At 54.6% G+C, this 20,546-nt stretch overlaps 8 protein-coding genes across 8 annotated transcripts; 4 read left to right on the top strand and 4 right to left on the bottom strand.

Moving 5' to 3' along the window:
• Window positions 1-130: 130 nt before the first annotated feature.
• Window positions 131-1,551, top strand: COPIE (coatomer subunit epsilon; the record flags this gene model as incomplete). Its single annotated transcript, XM_005838213.1, has 10 exons — window positions 131-262; window positions 311-427; window positions 478-555; window positions 623-676; window positions 721-768; window positions 830-876; window positions 917-965; window positions 1,020-1,079; window positions 1,136-1,279; window positions 1,349-1,551. 10 exons carry the CDS (start codon window positions 134-136, stop codon window positions 1,514-1,516), a joined length of 894 nt encoding a protein of 297 aa, XP_005838270.1. The 3' UTR covers window positions 1,517-1,551.
• On the bottom strand, window positions 1,530-3,395 carry GUITHDRAFT_103205 (hypothetical protein; the record flags this gene model as incomplete). The annotated part of the gene is made up of 2 exons (XM_005838212.1): window positions 1,530-3,023; window positions 3,069-3,395. The coding sequence occupies 2 exons, from the start codon at window positions 3,393-3,395 to the stop codon at window positions 1,530-1,532; spliced, it is 1,821 nt and encodes a 606-aa protein (XP_005838269.1).
• An 826-nt stretch (window positions 3,396-4,221) lies between these two features.
• On the bottom strand, window positions 4,222-6,295 carry GUITHDRAFT_161667 (hypothetical protein; the record flags this gene model as incomplete). Its single annotated transcript, XM_005838211.1, has 15 exons — window positions 6,186-6,295; window positions 6,067-6,140; window positions 5,783-6,020; window positions 5,604-5,738; window positions 5,509-5,558; window positions 5,393-5,462; window positions 5,299-5,349; window positions 4,999-5,257; window positions 4,898-4,955; window positions 4,793-4,853; window positions 4,695-4,742; window positions 4,599-4,653; window positions 4,424-4,554; window positions 4,325-4,381; window positions 4,222-4,293 (listed from the first exon to the last, which is right to left on the bottom strand). The coding sequence occupies exons 1-15, from the start codon at window positions 6,213-6,215 to the stop codon at window positions 4,222-4,224; spliced, it is 1,389 nt and encodes a 462-aa protein (XP_005838268.1). The 5' UTR covers window positions 6,216-6,295.
• Window positions 6,296-8,414: 2,119 nt separating this feature from the next.
• GUITHDRAFT_103203 (hypothetical protein) lies at window positions 8,415-10,181 on the top strand (the record flags this gene model as incomplete). The annotated part of the gene is made up of 1 exon (XM_005838210.1): window positions 8,415-10,181. The coding sequence occupies one exon, from the start codon at window positions 8,415-8,417 to the stop codon at window positions 10,179-10,181; it is 1,767 nt and encodes a 588-aa protein (XP_005838267.1).
• Window positions 10,182-11,188: 1,007 nt separating this feature from the next.
• On the bottom strand, window positions 11,189-11,602 carry GUITHDRAFT_151033 (hypothetical protein; the record flags this gene model as incomplete). Its single annotated transcript, XM_005838209.1, has 3 exons — window positions 11,529-11,602; window positions 11,403-11,482; window positions 11,189-11,357 (listed from the first exon to the last, which is right to left on the bottom strand). Coding segments are annotated over exons 1-3 (280 nt in total), but the record flags the coding sequence as incomplete, so codon positions are not given.
• Window positions 11,603-12,903: 1,301 nt separating this feature from the next.
• Window positions 12,904-13,688, top strand: GUITHDRAFT_157236 (hypothetical protein; the record flags this gene model as incomplete). The annotated part of the gene is made up of 4 exons (XM_005838208.1): window positions 12,904-13,090; window positions 13,140-13,295; window positions 13,349-13,452; window positions 13,518-13,688. The coding sequence occupies 4 exons, from the start codon at window positions 12,904-12,906 to the stop codon at window positions 13,686-13,688; spliced, it is 618 nt and encodes a 205-aa protein (XP_005838265.1).
• A 3,148-nt stretch (window positions 13,689-16,836) lies between these two features.
• GUITHDRAFT_151032 (hypothetical protein) lies at window positions 16,837-17,447 on the top strand. The gene has a single exon (XM_005838207.1). The coding sequence runs from the start codon at window positions 16,897-16,899 to the stop codon at window positions 17,380-17,382; it is 486 nt and encodes a 161-aa protein (XP_005838264.1). The 5' UTR covers window positions 16,837-16,896; the 3' UTR covers window positions 17,383-17,447.
• On the bottom strand, window positions 17,423-20,374 carry GUITHDRAFT_103200 (hypothetical protein; the record flags this gene model as incomplete). The annotated part of the gene is made up of 19 exons (XM_005838206.1): window positions 17,423-17,474; window positions 17,523-17,583; window positions 17,633-17,834; window positions 17,939-18,025; window positions 18,187-18,249; window positions 18,293-18,334; window positions 18,385-18,479; window positions 18,520-18,568; window positions 18,610-18,661; window positions 19,013-19,104; window positions 19,146-19,187; window positions 19,565-19,606; window positions 19,657-19,705; window positions 19,749-19,792; window positions 19,839-19,883; window positions 19,940-20,002; window positions 20,072-20,137; window positions 20,180-20,239; window positions 20,294-20,374. 19 exons carry the CDS (start codon window positions 20,372-20,374, stop codon window positions 17,423-17,425), a joined length of 1,287 nt encoding a protein of 428 aa, XP_005838263.1.
• Between the last annotated feature and the right edge of the window lie 172 nt (window positions 20,375-20,546).

The following is a 20,546-nucleotide window of genomic DNA, read 5'->3' as shown; positions in this document are numbered from 1 at the left end:
GTCGGTCTTCTTCTCCTGATAAGCTATAGATGGAGGAAGGAAGCAGAAGAGTGACACAAAGTCGAGAAAAAGGATGATTATTGAAGAAGCTTGCTAAAATCGATGGCTGACGGTTGCCCGAACTTGCAAGCAGATGTCTGACGACCTTTTCTCCATCAAAAACGAGTTTTACCTCGGAAATTATCAAGGCGCGATCAACGAAGCTCAATCACCCGATCTTGTTCTTTCTTCGCCAGCTGATGAGCGAGAAAGAGATATCATCGTGAGTAGACCGGCTTCGGACGATGCAGCTGCTGACGCGGATCTTCAGGTTTACAGGTCATACATCGCGTTGGGTCAGCATGAGGTTGTTGAGTCGGAAATCGGGGACGATGCTCCTACAGCTCTGCAAGCAGTGAAGCTGTTGTCGACGTACCTCTCGAAGCCGGTGTGAGCACACGACTGCGAGGGCCATGCGCTGAAGGCTCGTGACTTCAGGACGCGAAGGACATCGTGCTGATGACTCTGCTGGAGTGGCTGTCGGACTCGCAGACTCTCAACAACCCGACACTTCAGGTAACGATACTTGAAACCACTGCAGCAGTGACCGAGTGACGGCATCGTCCTCCCTCGCTCCCCTCAGTTGGTTGCTGGCATAATATACCTCGATCTTGGGGAGCTGGAACAAGCAGCCAAGGTGCCTTGCTTTCCTTGCCGGAAGGGAAATCAATGATGATGCAGGTCTTGCACTCGGCAACCACGCTTGAGATTGTCTCGATGCAAGTTCAAGTGAGACCAACCCTTATCGCGCACTGCTTAACATCCATGTAATTTCATTCTGCATGGGCAGGTGTACCTGCGCATGTCTCGTGTGGATATCGCAGAGAAGTCGCTCAGGTACATGAGGCTGCGGTCGCTCTCTTCTCACATGTGACAGTCTCATGTCGCGCATGGAGGACGACGCGACTCTGACTCAGCTCACAACGGTGATCACGCCAGAAAACCCTTCTAGTGTCGCTCCTTGACGGTGAGGGAAACAGGCATGGGTTTACACTGCGCTTGGAGGAGAGAAGGTACAAGAGGCTTTCTACATCTTTCAGGCGAGTCAGCAGCAGGAGATCTAGGTTTCTTTCTTCCCCTCATCCTCCTCCTACAGGAGCTTGCCGACAAGTACAACGAGACTCCTCTGCTCCTCAACGGCATGGCCGTCACTCAGATGCATCTGGGCAAGTTTGAGGACGCGGATAAATACCTCCTTAAGGCTCTCTCCAAGAGTGCCACCGACGTGCAAACGCTTCAGGTCTCGCTCACGTCCTTCCTCCCATCTCTGACGATTGATCTCTCTCGTCGTTTTCTTCCCTTCCCTCAGAACCTCGTCGTGTGCTCCCAGCATACTCGCAAGGCCCCGGAGGTCGTCTCAAGGTATATCAACACGCTCTCCAAGGCTGCTCCTGGATGTGCGCTCCTCAAGCGACGAGCAGAAGCAGACGCCATGTTTGACAAGATCGCCCCCACCTTCAAGGCCTCGGCAGCTTGAGGTCGTCGTGAGATTACAGTTGCTCCTTGTACCCGAAACTCACTCGTCTCATTGCCTCGCCGTCCTTCTGCTCGAGGCTCTCGCCAGCCCACGAGCAGCAGCCCCATGGCATGTCCTCGACCGAAACGAAGGGAGGGATGACACCGATGCGATGGGCCATGAGGGAGAGCGCGAGCCGAGACATTTGCGAGGAGAGGGTCCCCACGAAGGCATCGCACTCGCGGAGGAGGAGAAGGTCGAGAAGCATGCTGTCTGTGATGACGCCTGCGTCGAGAGCACCTGCCTCCATCCGGTGCTCGATAAACCACGAGGATTCGAAGACGCTGCGGTCAAGGGGCTGGTGCAACACCCGCATGCCGTGACGCCCCAACCACCTAGTCGCGTCCTCCACCACCTCCTCGTCGTCCGTGGATAGAAACACTGCCTCCAGACCATACGTGCGACGGAGCTTCAGTACTGCTGGGATGTAGTCAGCAAGAGGGCGGCAGAGCGGCCGCGTGTTCGACTGCGCAGCGTGCACGCAGGCGTCGCCATGGCGAACGTGAAGACCCATGAGAGGAGGAGCGAAGTTGAGCTGAAGTCTCAGTGCTCGCAGTTTCGCCTCCAGGTCGCTCGAAGGTCTCGTGACGTAGGCGAGGAGGTGGCTCGTCCACCAGAAGAGTCCCTGCACCCTCAACCTCCCCGCCGCCACCACCCCCCCCCTCACTTCACGTGTGTTGAAGTGCTCAAGCACCGCTCCTCCATCCTTGAAGGGCCACACGCGAACTCCGTTGCTCCGCAGCCTCTCCTCCTCGCATGCAAGCTTCGCTTGAAAGTAGCATGCTCTCCCCTGTCGCAGGCAGCCGGCATGGCTGCCATATCGCCACCTCCCGTGCAACAAGAAAGAGCGATTCTGATTGAGCGCGTGCGCGAGGGCAAGTGACGCCAAGTTGATCTGGCCGCCAAGAGCCAGGCCGAGAGTGTCGAGGAGGAGCGGATGCTTCTCCTCACACCGTCTTGCCTGCAGCTGGTCGAGAAGTTCGACTAGCCCGGAGCTCCCGATGCTCCACTTGACGACGGCGGGACAAGTGGAAGGGGAGGAGAGGTGAAGCTCGCGGGGGAGGTAGGAGCTGTTGAGGAAGGGATGATGGTCGCAAATATCTCCAAACCAATCCCCAACACAGAGACAGACACCAGCATCGCTACACCTCCCGTGCCCCGAGCATGAATGCTCCCTGCATGTGCTTCGGTTGGCAACATCCGGACAGACTTCACGTGATGCTGCGTCCCACAGGGCGAAGAATTGAGCTCGGACCCTCTCCAGCGCCTCCTCCTCCGCCCACAAGTCTTCCGATCCCCACCTGAGCAAGTCGCCCAAGGCGGAGGGAAGGGCAAGACGAGGCGTGGCTCCTGCAGGGGCGAAGGAGACAGCAGTAGAGGATGTGTGCAGCAGCTTCTCCTCCTCCAGCAGCAGACACTCGATGGCGTGCTTTCCCATGCTCGTCACGCTCACGTTCAGCTTGTTCCTCTAGCATGCGGTCAGCCTCTCCTCAGCCGCGCTCACCTCCAATACCTGACGACCCTGACCCTGACCCGCCAGCCCGCCGTCAACCCAGATCTCCCATCGTCTTCCGTCATGGCCCAAGCAACAGTTTTCCCTCCTCTTCCCACAGCGAACTTCAAACAAGAGAGGAGGCTCGCTGTCCGCCAGCACTCGCAGCTCCTGTCCACCTCCTCCTACCATCCAAGAGACCGGAAACATCATGGACACTCCTCCTTGATTTCCTCGTGCCTCCTCTTCCCCTCTCCTTGTCTCCTCTCCCTCTCTCATCCCTCCCTCTTCCAGTGCCCATCCCACGCCGACTGTCAACACCATGACCATCACGGCCGCTCCCCGCATTCCGTTTCGCACTCACTCCCGTCCCCCTCCCCTTCCCCGTCCCCACGCCCGATCAAACTCAAATCAGGGACTTTTATAAATGTCCCTCCTGGGCTATGTGACGCTCCTGGTGCTGCTACCGCACGCCTGCTTCTCCTTCTCCTTCTCGACTTCTCCTCTTCCGCATCAACCACCTTCTCTCCTCTCATCGACCTCAACATCTAGATCAGGCGTCGCTTCCTTCGCTTCCTCCCCTTTCTCATGCTCTTCCCCCTGCGCTTCCTCCTCCTTCGATTCCCAGGCTAGTCGCCACAGGCCCTCCCAGGGTGCATGGAAGGCAGTGTTCTGCTCCCTCCTCCTTCTCTGCTACAGCCATGTCGATGCCGCATTGGCGTTAGAGCCGCAATTCTACGCGGAGCAGGTACGCGCATGCTGCTGGGGGTCTCGCTGACAGGAGCAGATCGAGCAGGCGATGCCGCTCAAGACCATGCGGGGCGTGTGGCGCTTCCAGCAGGACGTGGGAGGACGAGGATGCCGGGGAAACTTGGAGTTTACAGGGCAGTACGACCAGCCGAACCGAGGAGAGGTCACTTTGACTTCCTCCGACTGCTACTCGAGCACCCGACCTGACAAGCCGGTGCGAGGGCCATGGCGGATGAAACCAAGCAGGTGAGCATGAGGGGGCAGGGTAGAAGCTGACGAGGAGCAGGTTTGAAGGAGGGCTGATCCAGTTCAATGCGCGATGGAAGCTGAGAGCTGCCGAGGGCTCCTTCATCTTCCGCGGCGACGTCACGGCCCGGGAGGAGGAGACGCTCAAGGCAAGGCATATGCGGGTGGTGTTGGGAGACTAACAGCAAGGGAAGGGAATTCCGAACGCGTTCATGGAGGGAGAGATACTGAAAGATAGCGGCAACGACAACTACAAGCGAGTCGGACGGTTCCATGCAGACCTGGTGGGAGGAGAGAAGTGACGCTAGGGAAGCTCTTCGGTGTGCGTCCATGTGAAGCTGCGGCACGTCAAGGGTGAGCAACTCATACCTCACACGCACCTGCTGCCCGGAAAGCACAAGCCCACGCAAGGAATCCATGGCACCTGCCGTAGGCTCAGCTGATGCGGTCAAAGAGCTTTGGAGCACCGCAACGTTGTTGGCGTCCTTGCTTTGAAGCAATATGCAGTTTCCTTGATCAAACCATCACGGCCTTCCTGCCTCCCTCTCCTCTCACCGCTCTCGTCCACACGAAAGAGCGCTAGTCGTCGCTCGAGCACATTGACGGTGAGCTGCCAACGGGTGAGCGGAGAACTCCAAGAGCAGAGCTTGCCTGGATCTTACAGCCTGATAAGAGCGCATCTGTCCCTGACTCTGAGATCTGCAGGCAGCAGGTCACTTGCTCCCCTCAGTCTCCTTCCTCCCTCTTACATGTGCCAGACCGATCTGACCCTCACCCAACTTTCCTCGTAGTCTGAGCACGAAGCAAGCGCTACATGACACGATGAGGAGGGGGGACGAGGAGGAGCTGCTGACCTGTCGTTCTCCTCCAGAGTTGTTGCGTTCATCACTCCAATGTAGCCGTCGGCCTCGCCTACCTCAGGTGAGCGGACAAAAAGCGAAGAGCAGCAGATCACCAGACGACTCTGTGCCCGCATGCCATTCAAGAACGTAGGAGTGTGTGGCTGACTGCGTGGAGTGTCCAAAGACAGCCGTGCAGACAGCCGGAGCAGCAGCAGCATCGATGCCGTCACTTCCGTTCATCCCAACGCTCTCCATTGCGCCATGACGAACTTCAGACGTCCTGCTCTGCGCAGAGACCGCCACCTTCCTCCCACTGGCCTTCAGGATGAGCGATTTCCTCGACCTCTCCAACGGACGAAACAAGACAGCCGCCTGTGAAGCTTGAGACAGAGGACATGGGAATCATCACAAACCTTTCTGGCTCGCAGAGATCGAGGATTGAGAATTCTCGGCTCGAACACGTTCTGTGAGACCGCATGAGACTAGCTCGCAGTCCTCTCCCTTCACCTTCATGTCGGGAGGAAGATGCCCGTAAGCCATCGCCTCAAACACGTGCATTTCCATCAGCCGGCAGTCCCTGTCGCAGGTTTGAGTTCACCCCACGAGGAAGCGCGACCACGAACTTCAGATGACTTGGTTTGTTCCAGTAGCCGAAGGACGCGAGGAAGTCAGTCTGTAGCACCCAGCTGAGGGTCAGGAAGGAGAGGCACAAGATCACCTGTAACTGGGTCCATCGCACCAGTCGGAGCAGATCTTCACCCCTGACTTTCTTTCCTCCGTCCTTGACAAGCACTTCCGGCCCATACTCAGCAGCGTTCTTTGTCATCCACTCGTAGATGACATTGAGGACAACCTGCCCACTCATCACAAGCTCTCGGGCGACCAGATGGTCTAGACCTTCTCCGAAGTGACGGCCAATCGATCATTCGCGATCAAAGCAGCAACAATTGGCTCAGGAAGGTCGAGGAACTGAGGAGTCTCGGCAACTTCTTCGAACCGAGCAAGCGCCAACTCCATTCCCCTACGAGCATCGACCGAGTCGATCCAGTCTTCGTTCACCTCTCCATCAGCTGACAGTCCGTGCTGCTCCATCCCCCCGGCCCCATCGGAAGCAGCTACATAATCCAAAAAACACCTTAGGAAAGCCGTCATAAGACCCTCCACCATCCCACACCCTCTACTTCTTCAGGAACTCTGCACAGGTTGTAACTGTGAGAGAAAGCATCCCCTGCGTCTCTAACGCTTGACGTATTCCCTGTATAGACTTCAGATTCGCGTCAGAAGCTTTAAATCGCATCACGTCAAGTCCCCAGCGACACGCAAGATCCATCAGGTCTCGTCCGACTGATCGTTCGATGCAACAAGAACCGCTATAGACGTAGTCGAGTAGGGCAAGAACGGCTTCATACTATACAAGAGATTTGAAGTCAGCCGTCTCTCCGACAAGTCCCTTGCTACATGCCTGGCTGTCTTGCAACTCGATGATTGGCCCCAAAGTGCTATCATCATCAAATCCACCGACAGCTGTGGTGCTGCCGGTTCTTGATTTGTCTTTCTCTTCTTGCCTGTACAACCTGCTTTGAAGATGCGAGCTATGTGCAGCGAGCACCTCAACAGAGATTCACTCACCCTCAAAGTCACGATCACAACTTACAACTCGATGAGCGCACAACACCTTGTTGGGCTCGACACGAAAGAACAAGTCACAGAATTCTCGTTTCAGCCACATTTCTCGAAACATGCTGTGATTTACAGTTAGGTCGTCGCTTCCTCCTTTGAATCGATGGAAGCTTACGGGTCAGCAAAGATGCTCTGAGACTTCAACACGATGGCATTCAAGTCCTGCTCCTCCCGCATTCTACGGTGGAGGTTGTCACGGCTCGTGTCAGTGAACGAGGGAAGCAACTCACCTACTCATGGGCTGCAGCTCTCGGTTGGCGTCTGTTCCTAACAGCAGCCTATCATTTCACGTTTTCGTTGCGGGTACTCATCTTATCTCACCGTTGCAATCTCCAAGATCACTCTTGCTCGACTTGTCATTGCTCGGAGTTGGAGACAGTCGCTCTGTACTTGCGTCAGAAGGAATAGGCTGCGATCTCAAGACCACTTTGATCTTTTTCCGTGCCCTTTTTGCTTCTCTTGGAAGAAAGCTCCTCTACCTCGCTATGACTCCTCTTAGCTGACATTGCTAGGTATTCGACCGCACTGTCTGGCAGGACACAAACGTCCTTGAGCGTAATTTGGACTCAACCAAAATGGTGGAAGCAGTGATAGGTCGGAGAGACGTCGACGGAAGCGTCCTCAAGATATTCGATCATGTAGTCCTACAAGCAGCAACAGACCGTCAATTTGAGAGCCAGCGAAAGAAAATTCATCAGAGAAAAGCAAAGGCCTCTTCTCCTCCTTGTGTTGCTCCTCGACAATGAGTGAAGCTGGAAGAAAGACCGAAGAAAAGCCCAGAGTAACGTGTTCATGCAGTGAGAAAGCCAGATACAAGAAGGTGAGAAGGAGGACGAAGAGAGCACATGAGGACAAGAGGATTTGAGACAGGGAGAGTAGATTTCATAGCAACGTGCAATATGAAGTGCATAAGAAAGATCACAGGAAGAAGGATGATGAGAGTATCAGTGAAGGTTGAAGGGATGCACAGGAACAAGAAAACTTGACGGAGGATTACGTGAGGAATGGCTAGGCGGAGCATAAGGGAGAGGAATGAGCAAAGGAGGGAAGAGCATTGAAATAAGGGTTACCTAAGGAAAGACAAATAGAGGAAGGAGTTTGACAGGAAGAAGCGTAGGAGAGACGAGCATGGACAGGAGAATCACAGAAGAGCGGAGCATGAGAGGGCGGAGCATAGGAGGAAGGCATAGGAGGAAGGCATAGGAGGAAGGCATAGGAGGAAGGCATGGGAGGAAGGCATGGGAGGAAGGCATAGGAGGAAGGCATAGGAGGAAGGCATAGGAGGAAGGCATGGGAGGAAGGCATAGGAGGAAGGCATAGGAGGAAGGCATAGGAGGAAGGCATAGGAGGAAGGCATAGGAGGAAGGCATAGGAGGAAGGCATGGGAGGAAGGCATGGGAGGAAGGCATAGGAGGAAGGCATAGGAGGAAGGCATAGGAGGAAGGCATAGGAGGAAGGCATAGGAGGAAGGAACTTAGTATAAGGAGAGCATGGCCTCATCGAGATCGTCCTTGTGCATCCGAATCGCTTTCTTTCATTTTCGTTCTCCCGCGCTGTGTAACCGTTACGGCCGATTACAGTGGTTACGCAGACCAGACGTGCTCTAATTGAAATTAGAATACGTAATCCAATTGACCTCGGCCGCCGCAGAGGCCGCATCTAAAGGAGGGGGTGGTGGTATAAAGTGTGAGGTAGGGGTCCTGATGTCGACGGATGAAAATGGGAGACAAGGGGGTACGATATCTCAACTTGCCTTGTGTGGGTGGGTGGGGGTGAGTAGTAGAGATCGTGAGGGGATGGAAATGGGATGGGAAGGAGAGCAATGAAGTCAAGGAGAAGGGGCTGGAAGATGATGCCGACTAGGGCTAGAGCTCTGCTCATGCTGCTCCTCCTCTTTGTTGACTCTAGGGCCTTCGCTAAGAGTTGTGAGATGCCATCATCGACTCCTCTGTCGTCTTCGGGGTCTGCTAGGATATCGAGGGGCAAGGACAATCAAGCCTTGCATAGGTCGGATGCATCAGGCACAGAACGTTTCTCGAAGGAGGTTCGGGAGAGTCTCAACAACTCTCTAGCCCCGGAGGAAGAGGAGGACTCGTGGACAAGTAACATGCATAAGATGCTCAAAGACGCAGCATTGATTATGAGCGGTGAGGTCAAACGAAGGAAGTCAGCTAAGATACCCGGCCTCATCTCTATCACTCGTGGTAGTGACCTCGAGGCCCCGACCGAGAAGAGAAGTGACATCTCTCGCTTACACAAAAAGTTCTGGTCGGAAGTGAACCGCATGCGCAATGTCTCCGAAGCTTATCCGGACGTGCAAGCAGAGAAGGCGAAGGAGCGCATTGTCCGCAAGACTGTGGTGAATGTGTTGAACTTGATTGCAGCCAAGAAGTACGAGGAAGAGAAGAAGCAGCTTCTCGAGGCAAGCGCCCCCAAGCCCATGATAACAGACGGCAGCAAGTCGCTGGGTTTCAAGGGAAACGAGCGATTCAAGCCGGTCCAGACGGACGCCGGGGGCAAGCCAAAGAAGACCAAGAAAAGAAAGCCTGAAGATGAAATGATCAAGTTGCTGGGCGAATTCCTCCGTGACAAAGCCAAGGTGCAGGCGTTAACCAAGCAGAAGAAAGATCCCAACAACCCTTTCCTTGTCATCCGACGTGTGACCAATCGATACGCTCGACAGGTTGAGCGAGAGCAGCTCAAGGAATTTATCAAGGCAGAAGAAGAGAAGAAATCTCAGAAGAACAAGCCGAAGGCTCGTTCTGGCACAGAAGCAGTCCAGGGCGTGAGGCCGCGAGCAGCAGAAAGACCTTCATCAATGCGCCTGCGCGGTGGAGGTGAAGAGACAAGCGATCTGCAGGCGTACTTGCCATGGTCTTACCCTTCCATCTCCTCCTGGATCTTTGCGATGATCAAGTTGTTGTCTGTCCAGCTCTTCCGCTCGTTGGGCTTCGCCGGCAAGGGCACCCACTCGGCTTCCGCAGCGCCACAAAAGGGGTTACCGCAGCACGTACATGACATGATGAACTCAGTGAGCATGGACTCGAGGAAGCTGAAGGAGCTGAAAGGGCGACGAGTGCTGGTCGTGACTAACAATGCGGTCTTCAAAGAATCTGACATTCAGAAAGTTTTCTTTCAAGGCGAGACCCACCTGCAGATGATTGAAGGCGTGGGACCCGTCCTGATGCATCTCGCTGCTTCTACCGACCTGTTTCTTGTCACTCAATTCCCTCACTCGGGGCATGACACCTTGACCCGCTACATGGAGAACCACACGGTGGTGAACGAGACGTACCCGCATGGGTCTTGGAAGGACGACGAGTGCGAGGGCGTGGTAGTGGAGGCCCTGAGGGAAGCAGGAATCTGTGATGCTGGTCTCAACTCCACCCACATCCTGTTCTGCGAGACAGTAGAAGGACGAGGATACCTTGGGCGAGTGCTTGGAGAATATTCGGCCGAAAATAAGCTGGCGTTGATGGTTGACGACAACCCCGAGAGTGTCGGCTGGTTTCAAAACGTTTGTCGAAACACAACCACGATTGCCATCTCCACGTCAGAGAATCAAGGAAATTTCGCGACGGTGAGTTTAATGTGTGTTGGTGCGATGATAGATTAACTTGTTTGTTCACAATCAGCCCAAGAAGGCTCAGCCTCCCATCATTGTTTCAAGCTTAGAAGAATATTTCGTAACGAACAAAAGTTGACTCATATTCACAAACATTTCACGGTATTTATGTCCTCAGGCCCCGTTTCGCAGGTATCGCTGACAACCCGCCCCGCTTGCCCTCTCGCTCGTTTTCATCATTTCAATAGTTCGTTGGTTTCTCACACGCCTCAAGCTGTCTTGGAGTATTTGCCAAGACTCAAACTGTTATAGAACCTGCCCAACGTCTTATCAGCACAGCCCCCGAGCTGAGACTCATCACATTGAAAAAACTCCACCCGGTACTTCCTTGTCCATCTCAGCTGGACGGACGTCAAAGTTTGCCCCGCTGAGAATCGACGCGGCCATGAAGGCAGCAGCGAGTTCCTGTGCGCCAGTCACCTTGGCGAATGGACAGCCATGCTCACCTGTGCGAACACTTCCTCCCTCCACGGCTCCTCCTCTGCACCGAAAGCTCTATACTCGCGGTAGAATTCCTCCTGCTCAAGCCTTAACCTGCTTGATTACGATCCCTGACAATCTCCACCTGTGGCGTTGGCTCAGTGCCCAGCAGTGCCGGCAGCTGCTCGCGAGCGATCGCGTTGATGCTCTTGTTGCCATCCAACTCTCGCGTGAAGATGCGAAATCCCTGAAGGAGGGTCGTGAGCTTGACAAGAGCAGGAGAAGGCAGCTCACCTGCTGCTGCTCTATCTCCTTCTTCCACACCTGTCCATCGCAATTGAACATGTCTTACAAGAGAGGAAGGGAAGTGTAATGCATGGGGCAGATATCATTAGGGAGGGTCGGGAGGAACAAGAATATAGTGAGGATGAAGGAACACGAATAGGTTACCCAAGTCGTGAGGGACGCTTTTGCTGCTTTGAAGGATCCATACTCCACCCGTATGACTTCACTCTGACATCAAATCCGTCTCAGAGGCCTCGAAAGTTGTAGTCGTGTCTCACCAATTCGATGGCTTTGGAAGCAGTTACTTGTTTCGAGTCGAAGTCAAACTTTATACGGTAACATCGCTTGTCGGTGAGAAGGAATATCCGCTCTTGATCTCCTCCCCACTCATTGACTGAGGTGACAACCCAGCCCTTGAGATGCTGCTCCCCACCCCCCGAAGGTAGACAAGTGTCGATGCACCTTCAAGAAGAGTCATGATACCAGCAATGTTGCTTGGTTTCTTACTTGTCGATGGCTTCTTGCTGTACCGTCGTCGGTTGCCATAGAAAATGCAATCGCTTTGAATCGCGCAAAACTTCTCGAACCTGAATATTCAGGTCAGCTTGACATTCAGTCCCCCTGCACACGGACCGTCGCTGAATCGCCTTGCTTCGCAGGTTCTGTTAGTTTGTGCACGAGCATAGCGAAGTCCTCCATCTTGTTCCTGCAGACTTTGCAAGTAGCTCAGATGAACTGACATCCATTCAATTCCTCTAGCCTGCATTTTACTAGTTCCCTGCTTTTATCACTAATCTTAATACAACGACCACGGACTGATACAAGCCAACTTTTGTCTAATCATGTAGCATCCTTCTTGCCATTTATTTGATTTCCATCAGAAGAGCTTCCCTCGATAGCTACCTCCTCGCAACGTTTCCTTCTCGTTTAAAATCATCCTTTTCACTCTTTTCTTGCTGCCCTGTTCTTCCAACACCATTGTATGAAGCACCTCCCTCCCTCCTGGTCTCTCTCTCCCTCCCTCCCTCCCTCCCTCCTGGTCTCTCCCTCCCTCCTGGTCTCTCCCTCCCTCCCTCCCTGTGTGTGTGTGTGTGTGTTTCTGTTCCTCCCTCCTGTCTCTCTCTACCCTCAACCTAACTGGCTCATCACTTCATCGCGCTGAGTCAGCGGATCGAGCTCGGGTGCCTTGTGCTACACAAAATTTTCTAAATTCAAGATTAGAGCCAAAATTTAATTCTATATTTTCAAAAGAAGAAACATATTCATATAGTCATTCAAATAATAGCCCAAGTTGTGAGACCCTGACGCCAACATTTTAATCGCTGGAGGTCTTTGGCTGAGTCCAAAATGATGGGGAAAAAGAAGAGCGAAGGGGAGGGAGGGGGAGCGAAGGGGAGGGAGGGGGAGGGACCTTGAGCTATCAAGTGAGCTATCAAGGAGGAGACACGGAGAGCAGAGGAGAATGCTAGAGCAACAGTTGAGAGGAGTGGAGCGAGAATCGTGGTGGAAGCTTCACTGCAAGGAGGAAGAGTGAAGAGAATGAAGATAGATGAAGAGAAGGAGACCAGGCAAGGAGGACACGTAAGGACGAGACGATGAAAAGGAGATCATGACGAAGGCGAAGCTTAGCTAAAGGGTCGAGCTGAGCAAAGGATAGACCAGTGCAATACTGAACATTGACTTTTGAAGCATCTGATGGATTTCCGGCTAAAGGCTCAACCACAGCAATGGTCATTCGCTGCTCGTCCCCTCCTGGCGGTCTTATCACTCGTGCTCGCAGATCATCGGAGTTCAAGGACCTGCGGGTCGATGCCAGATCAACTTGGAAGGAGACAAGACTGTGCGGGATCTGCAGGCGGAGATTATGGCCAAGACTGGCATCCCTCCCAACAGGCAGAAAATCCTCGTGGGGTTTCCTCCTCAAGAGACGCTCAAGCCCTTCTTGAACTCCAGTACTCCTTTGAGTGCTGCGGGCGTAGAAGGTGGCACGTTGCTGAGAGTGTCGGAGATGGCAGAAGAAGAATCTGCTGCCTCGCGGAAGTTTGTGAGGAAGGTGATCCCCTCCGACAACTCCTGTTTGTTCAACTCCATCGCCTACTGCATGGCGCCAGTTGACAACATCCACCAAACCAGTAGCGCCCTTGAGCTCCGTGAGCTCATCTCGGCAGTGATCTTGTCAGATCCAGAAGAGTACTGTGAAGCTTGAGACCTGATGCAGGTTGACGATTCTCACTGCCTGCCCAGGCGAGGCTGTCTTGTCAAAGAGCAACCAAGAGTACAGTCACTGGATACAGCAGTCTTCGAGCTGGGGAGGGGCCATAGAGTGCAGCATTCTTGCTGGTCACTTTCAAGTTGAGATCTGCGCTATCGACTGCCAGACTCTTCGCCTCTACAGATTCGGTGAGCCACTCGCAAGGTGTTGGCAAGTCGTTATCTAAACTCTCAACTCTCAGGGGAAGGCAGGGGTCTCTCGCGGAGGATGTACCTCATGTATGATGGGATACACTACGATGCGATCTCAGAGCTCGAGGGTCGCAAGGAAGTGACTCTGTTCCGGGTGGATGACCTCGAGGTGCTCGTCCTCCTCCCAGTGTTCTCGTGGGGTGAGCTGACGCCCTGCAGGCTGAGGAGCTCGCCATCGCCCTTGTCAAAACATTTCGTGACAAGCGACAGTTCACAGACACCTCCAACTTCTCGCTTAGATGCCTTGTGTGCGGCCAAGGGATTCAGGGCAGTGACGGAGCACAGAAACATGCGGCTGAGACAGGGCATGGAAACTTCGCTGAGAACTGACGGACTAGTCACGGGAATGAGTCGCGCATGTAGATAAACAACGCTGGTCAAGCTCACTTGCTGTGCCCCTCACTCCATTGAATCATCATAGCATCCCCTGCGCCTCGTTCTGAGTCGGGCCCGGTGGCATATCGGCGATGTAACCGACGAAACAGTAACGGCAGCAACATGGAATACCGCCATGGGGGAAGCGGTGAGTATAGCAAGGAAAGCGTTGACATGAGGACGTAAAGAAAGGGAAACAGCCCAAGTAGCAGCAGCAGCAGCAGCAGCAGCAGCAGCAGCAGCAGCAGCAGCAGCAGCAGCAGCAGTAGAAGGAGGAGGAAGAGAAAGAAGGAGGAGAGGGCCGTAACCACGTGTTCATACCTTCCCAACAAACTTCTGATCGTCTTGTTTCTACAGCATCAGAAGTTTTGATCACAAGAGCGATCAAAATTCTTGGTGCGTATGGGGAGTCGAGCCATGCCGAGACATCGGTGTCGCGCATGACTTGCGACCAAGTGCTTTCATGGCTGCGAGATCTTGGAGCGGAGGAGAACGGAATGGCGGTTCAGAGGCAATTACGATACAGCGGCAGGCAACTGATAGAGGAGGTGATGAAGACATCGGAAGAGAATCGACAGAGAAGAGTGAGAGCTGTGCGCGAGAGAGAAGCATCTGAGATTTCACCCAGTTGAGGATGCTGTACAAGCTCAACGACGACGTGGCTTCGGCGGTACTGAAGGGATTAGAGGAAGATCCACAGCAGCAAATCATCTTGATCCTTCGAACCATCTTGAGCATGAGAAGCAAGAAAGCGGGTCGATATCATGGAAGCTTCGAGACGTGCAGAAAGATAGCCAAGAACATTGGCGTCCATGTATTCCTCAAGATAGCGAGGCGAAAGGAAGATCCAAACGCTTTCTTAAGCCTCGTCGCCCTCCTTCTCTTGTGCGAGAGCTCTGACGAGATCGACAGCGACTACTCGGAAGCGGATGCTGCATACTTGTATGACGTCAGGAGAGAGCTGGTGAAGGAGAAGGCGGTGCAGGACCTCTTGCACATCTTGAAGGGTCACCCAGACGACTGCAAGGAGGTAGCCCTCCATCTACTCTCTTTGCTCATGCGCATCCCCTCGCACTGGATCGGATTTGCGGGAGGGCCCATGGCGAATTACTTCAGCAGCGCGCGGGAGGTGATGGCAGACGAGGGGATGCAGCTTCTGGTGGACCTGCTGCAGACAGCAACGACGCGGACACTGAAGACGACGAGCCTGAGCATGATCAAGACGCTGCTGGTGATGGACTACGAGGGCAGAGGGCGACATAACGAGACGTTGTTGGGTAACAGACTGTTCCTCGACCCCCCTCCTCGATCGCGATGCAACACACCAGAGTCTTTCTCCTCCGTAGACTCTCAGCGAAAGTCCATGCTCTCCATGCTGCATTCGCAGCGGCAGAGACAAGGGGAGAGCGGAAGGAAGCAGGGCGGAGATCAGCTTCGATCGCTCATCCTCAACAAGTTCGGAGTCGCGCCGTTGGTGGGGCTGACAGCGAGGAAGCGGAAGGCTTCGATCCGGTTAAGTTGCCTACGAGCCCGAGGACTGCGAGACGTCGGGAGGAAGAGGGATGCGGAGTTCACGCTCAAGATTGTGTGCGGTCAGCACGAGATCGTCACAGAGAGACGGAGAGGAGATGAGCTTTCATGGTCTGACGTGTTCGAGTTTGAACTGGATGACCTGCGAAGCGCCATTATCTACATCCTTGTCTTCTCTCACAGCGAGGATGAAGAGGAGAGGTTCGTCTGCATGACCTTCATCGATGTCAACAAGTACTTGTTTCGGGCGGCTCGAGCTCGTCCCTGCGACGCCCTCGAACATCTTCCGATCACAGAGATCGTACGGAGGTTGCAGCATGAGCAGATCAACAACGTGCTGCTGGAGGATGCTTCTTTTGTCTGCGACGAATGGCATGCGCTTGTTACGAGCAGGCAAGAGACGTCGAAGCCCCTTTGGGACGAGGGATTCCTCCACTTCCGCATGAACGCAGACATGGTCGAGGCGATGGAGACAAAGGAGGAGGAGGAGGAGCTTCTCCTCCAGGGTCATGCGCTTGGAGCTCTGGCGATGCTGACGAGCGGAGAGGAGGAAGTGCTGCAAGAGCACCCGGAGCTCCTCGAGCCTCTTGTGCGCCTAATGAGCAGCAGCATCTCGCAAGTCTGCATGGACGCGATGAGTCTCGCGAGGAACCTTGCAATGGACGGGAGGACGAGCGTTGCGATGGCTGACGCGGGAGGGTTGGAAGCTCTTCTCTTCGCCGTCAACCTGGGGAGACAAGAGACGCGAGCAGCAGCGCTGCAAGTCTTGGCGCTCTGCTCGCTGCATCCTTCGATCAAACGGCGGATGAGCAAGCTGGGGGGATACTGGAAGCTGTTCGGCCATGCGGTAGAGCCAGTCATCGACTGCATCACTCGCCCCTCGGTCTCGGAAGAAGAGCTCAGCGCAGGCCTCGCCATGGTCGTGAACCTCTGCATCGGGGAAGCGAGCATGCAAGACTTGGTCTTGAAGAGCAGCCTGATGGAGACGTTGCTGGCCTCCCTCCTCTCCGACCGCTGCCTCGTTCAGTCTGAAGCTGCTTGTCTCGTCGCCGTCCTTGCTGAAAACCCTGAGAATCGTCGCTTCCTTGCTTCCCTCGCCCTCCGTCAGCACGACATCTCCTTGGGCACCTGCCGCCTCCTCTCGCGCGCCCTCTGTGTCGACGACAAGGTCACTGACGGCAAGTCTGCCACAGGCGCTGCCGACACGCAGGCCTGCGCGTCAGCCGCGCTCACGTTCCTTGCGCATCACGGGGGGCTGATGGAGCTGCTCGCGACCCTCCGCTCTGACGACCATCGCGCGCGGTCGGAGGCAGCGAGAGCGTTGGCAGAGATCGCGGTGGAGGAGGAGGAGCGCGCAGTGATAGTCTCACAAAACGTTGTCCCCATCCTACTTGAGATGATCGTCCTCGCCACCGACGCTCGCTCGCGCTATCATGCCTCCCTCGTGCTTGCCCGCGTCTCCGAGCGAGGAACCAACGAGCCGCTAGAGAGCATCAGGGCTCGCATCCTCGAGGTCTGCAAGCTCGTTCCTAAGTTGGGCGTCAGCGCCATCGACGCCACCATCGACGTCCTCCTGCGCAGCCTGGAGGTCCAGCAGCGAGCGGTCGCGGCACAGGCGCTTTCGTTCTGGGTAATGATCCCCGAGCAAGCGGTGGACGTGTGGAGGAGGGGAGCTGAGAGCCTGCTGGACTGCCTGCTGCTGCAGCCCGCACACGATGGCGACGCAGCCATGCAGTGCATGTGGCATGCGGTGCAGGCGCTGCACGGCATCGCTGAGCATGCCTTCATGCGCGAGGCAGTGGCGGGTCACGAGTACGCGCAGGAGGGAGGAGGAGGGTCGACCATGAAGGCGCTGAGATACTGCTTGCGGCATGCGGACGAGGAGCTGACGGTGGAGATCTCGTTGCTGTACCGCATGCTCGCGAGGCAGGGGGGGCTGAAGGAGCTGGTGGACATCCTGATGGAAGGACGAGACTCGGAGGTTTGCCTGCGAAACTGCGCGCGAGTGCTGCAATCTCTATGCTCTAAGCTGGAAGTGAAGGCGGAAGTCTGCAAGCTGACCAAGATGCCGGCTGACCAGATCGGACGATGGACGTCGAGGTTCATCTACGGCTTCTGATCATGGAGCATCAGAGGAGGAGGAGACTTAACGACTTGTATTATTTCCTGAAATGACTTTCTTCGATCTCGAGGGATGAAAGCTCGTCGTACCTGCAAGAGGATAAGGGCTAAGAAGGCGAGCAGCAGCAGAGCTCTCACAGCTCCTTCAGTCGCCTCCTCCTCTCCTCCTTGCGCAGCTCCAGGCTTGATCGCGTGTCGTCTACAACAAGGGAGTGAGGGCGATGAGGTAGGAGGGTTCAAGCTCTCACCCAGCAGCTGCATGCTTCTCTGCGGAGACATGGATCGGCTTCTGATCTCACTGTAGCTGGGCTTCGCCTCCTCCGTCAGCCTCGCGTCTCTCTTCTCGCCCACGTTCCATCTCGTTCCTGCTGCTGCCCCCCTGCCCTGCTCGCCTGCCTCCCACGTATCTTCTCTCCTCCGACTCTTGGAGGCCTCGTGCCTGGAGGCGTCCTGCAGATACATCGCAGCGTCAGCCTACAGCTGAACAAGAGAGGAGGGAGAGCAGGAGAGGAAGAAGTAGCGGAGCTGGAGGGAGCAGAAGGTCTTGGCTTCACCTTGTCCAAGTAATCGTGGGATGACATGAAGTCGTTGGCATGACTTCGGTCAGGCCTCAACAACAAGCTTGAAGATTCAATCTTTTTCTGCTCCATCTCCATCACCATCACCATCACCTCCATCATCATAATCAACACAACATCTCACCCTCACCTTCACCTCCATCATCGCCCGTTGTATCTCCTCCTCCTCCTCCTCCACCACCACCACCACATCTCATCATGACTATCACCACCTCTCTTCTGACCTCGTAACATCGGCGGAGCTCCTCATCTACGTCTTTCAGTCTGTTCAGCATCAAGTCCTTGAGCTGCAAGAGGCATCAGCCGCTTCTCTCTGCTCCTTCCTCGCACCTTCAGCCTCTCATTGTCGAGTCGCACGATCTCCATGCGCATCTTCTCGCGCCATGTGAGTTCCTCTCAGACCGTCTTCTCTCTTCTCTCACCGCGTCCACCTCCTGCAGGGCTCGCGGCAGCGCTTGAAGCGACACGTCAAGGTGCTTCGACAGCTGCTGCTCGGCTTCTTGCGAGTCAAGAGCAGCTGCGAGCCCGTGAGAGAAGTCGACTCCTCCTCCCCTCACCTCGCCGAATCTCAACGTTGACGCGCGACTCGAGCTCGCTCATGTCCGACTGATCGCTTGTCACCCTCCTGCCGGAGCAACCAAGTTCACCTGCATGCGCGAGATAGCCAAGTCCGTGCGAGATATGCTGTCAGAGGAGAGCCTGCGAGGAAACATGAGAAGCAAGGAGAGCAGGAGAGGGGAGGGCTGGATAAAGCAAGGAGAAGCGAATGGGCAAAGGGGCGGGGAGAAGGAGGAAGAGGAAGAGGAAGAGGTAGGCAAAGCTGCTGACTTGATCGATCGCTTGTCAACATCGTCAATCTTTTCCTGCAGAGAAGAAGAGAGGAGCTCAACTTCTTTCGAGCATTTCCTGCGAGGGAGCGTTTGATGTTTAGAAGAAAGAAAAGGAGGAGGAGGAGGAGGAGGAGGAGGAGGAGGAGGAGGAGGAGGAGGAGGAGGAGGAGGAGGAGGAGGAGGAGGAGGAGGAGGAGGAGGAGGAGGAGAGAAAGAAGACCGAGACATCTCGGCGACAACTTGTCGGATCTTATCTCGATCTAGGCTGGTCTCATGCTTCATGTCGTTGATGCTGCCTCCCAACTCGCGGAGCTACGAGAGTCAGAGGCGGAGGGAGGGAGAAGGAGGAGAACCTGAGTACTCGCACGCTCGATCGATGCCTGGGAGTCTTCTTTCTGCCGTCATGTCATCAGTAGTGAGGATTGGACGGATGGAATGGGTGAAGAGAAGGATGACAGGAGAAGGCAAAGAATTAGAGGAAAGAGATAGGAGGAGAGGGCAACAAGGATGGGATGTACATGGCTCTTAAACATGAGCATGATTCTCTCCTCCATTGCCATCATTCGCTCTTCAATCTTGCAGCCACGTCACTGAAAGGCAAACGACAAACGCCGGGCTGTCGCACTTGAATGCTCTGCTTGTTCATCGCCATCGTGACTCGTTCCTGACACTCTGATCAATCTCCCAGGAAAGACCAGGACAACCAGCGATCAGCAAGCGGGGGATGAGAAGAAGATTGTGATGAGTGTGGAGGAGGACGAGTCTTGCTCACCTCCATATGCAGTAGACTTCTTTCATGCTCTTCATGACGTGCCTAGGTAGATCAGACGTCACAAGTTTCAGACGCACGTCATCATAGCTCACTTCTAGCTTCTCCAAGCGTCCTAGCAGTTGCTGGTGTATGTCGAGAATGCTAGAAGACCGTCAGAGGAGGAGGAGGAGGAGCCTCAATCAACCTCGACACGCTCTCGCTCATGCGGTCAAACTTGTTGTTGTAGACCTGAGGGCACATCTCAGAGGAGAAGCAGCAGCTGCGCTGACTTCACATTCTTGAATCGCTTCATCTCGTCATCGACTTGTTCTGCAAAGGACTGCTCAGCAGGCATGAAGTCAGAGTCGAGCAGCGGCAAGAGACAGCAACAATCACGTGTGCTATAGAGATCAACTTGGTGTTGTTGCTCACTTTCGAGTCCAAATGCGCCAAAGAGTCCTGGAGGAGAAGCAGAGAGGTTATGAACGAGTAGAGGCTCACTCGCCGATGGTCTGAGGATCTTCTGACCTGGATTGTGTTCAACCTGCAGTTGTAGGCCTCCACCGTCTTGCATGATGCCGTCACTCGCTCCAGCTGCAAACGAGTCAACACGAGGAAGATCTAGATTTGCTCTACTTGAGTTTCGAGGAAGGACATATAAGCTGCTCGATCCACCAAGCCTCTCTTGCTTTCAGGCTATGCACGTTGCGATCAGGACCAAACAAAGGGGAATCAAGAAATGATGCTAACCTTGCCAGTTCGCTTGTACCCGTCCCGATAGCCATCCTTCAACACCAGTAAGATCGTGCTATCCCTGACCAACAGATGCATTTGTATCCCTGCTCTACGTATGCAATTTGTTTTCGCAGTTGATTTTCTCTTATTCTGTATGCTAATTTCTTGAACTTCTTTATCAGCACTTGTTTCTTAATACGTTCCTTTTTTTACAAGGACACTCCACATCATATCCCCAACTCTTCTCCCACTTCTCTCTCCATCCTTC

Source organism: Guillardia theta (genome assembly GCF_000315625.1).
Source record: "Guillardia theta CCMP2712 unplaced genomic scaffold GUITHscaffold_12, whole genome shotgun sequence".
In the NCBI taxonomy this organism is placed as follows: domain Eukaryota; class Cryptophyceae; order Pyrenomonadales; family Geminigeraceae; genus Guillardia; species Guillardia theta.
Note: the sequence above shows the minus strand (reverse complement) of the source record. Positions and strands in the feature narration are given on the sequence as shown.

Bases quoted from the DNA above. Each gene is read 5' to 3' on its own strand.
- GUITHDRAFT_151032 (XM_005838207.1), top strand. From the start codon at position 16,897: ATGATCCCCGAGCAAGCGGTGGACGTGTGGAGGAGGGGAGCTGAGAGC.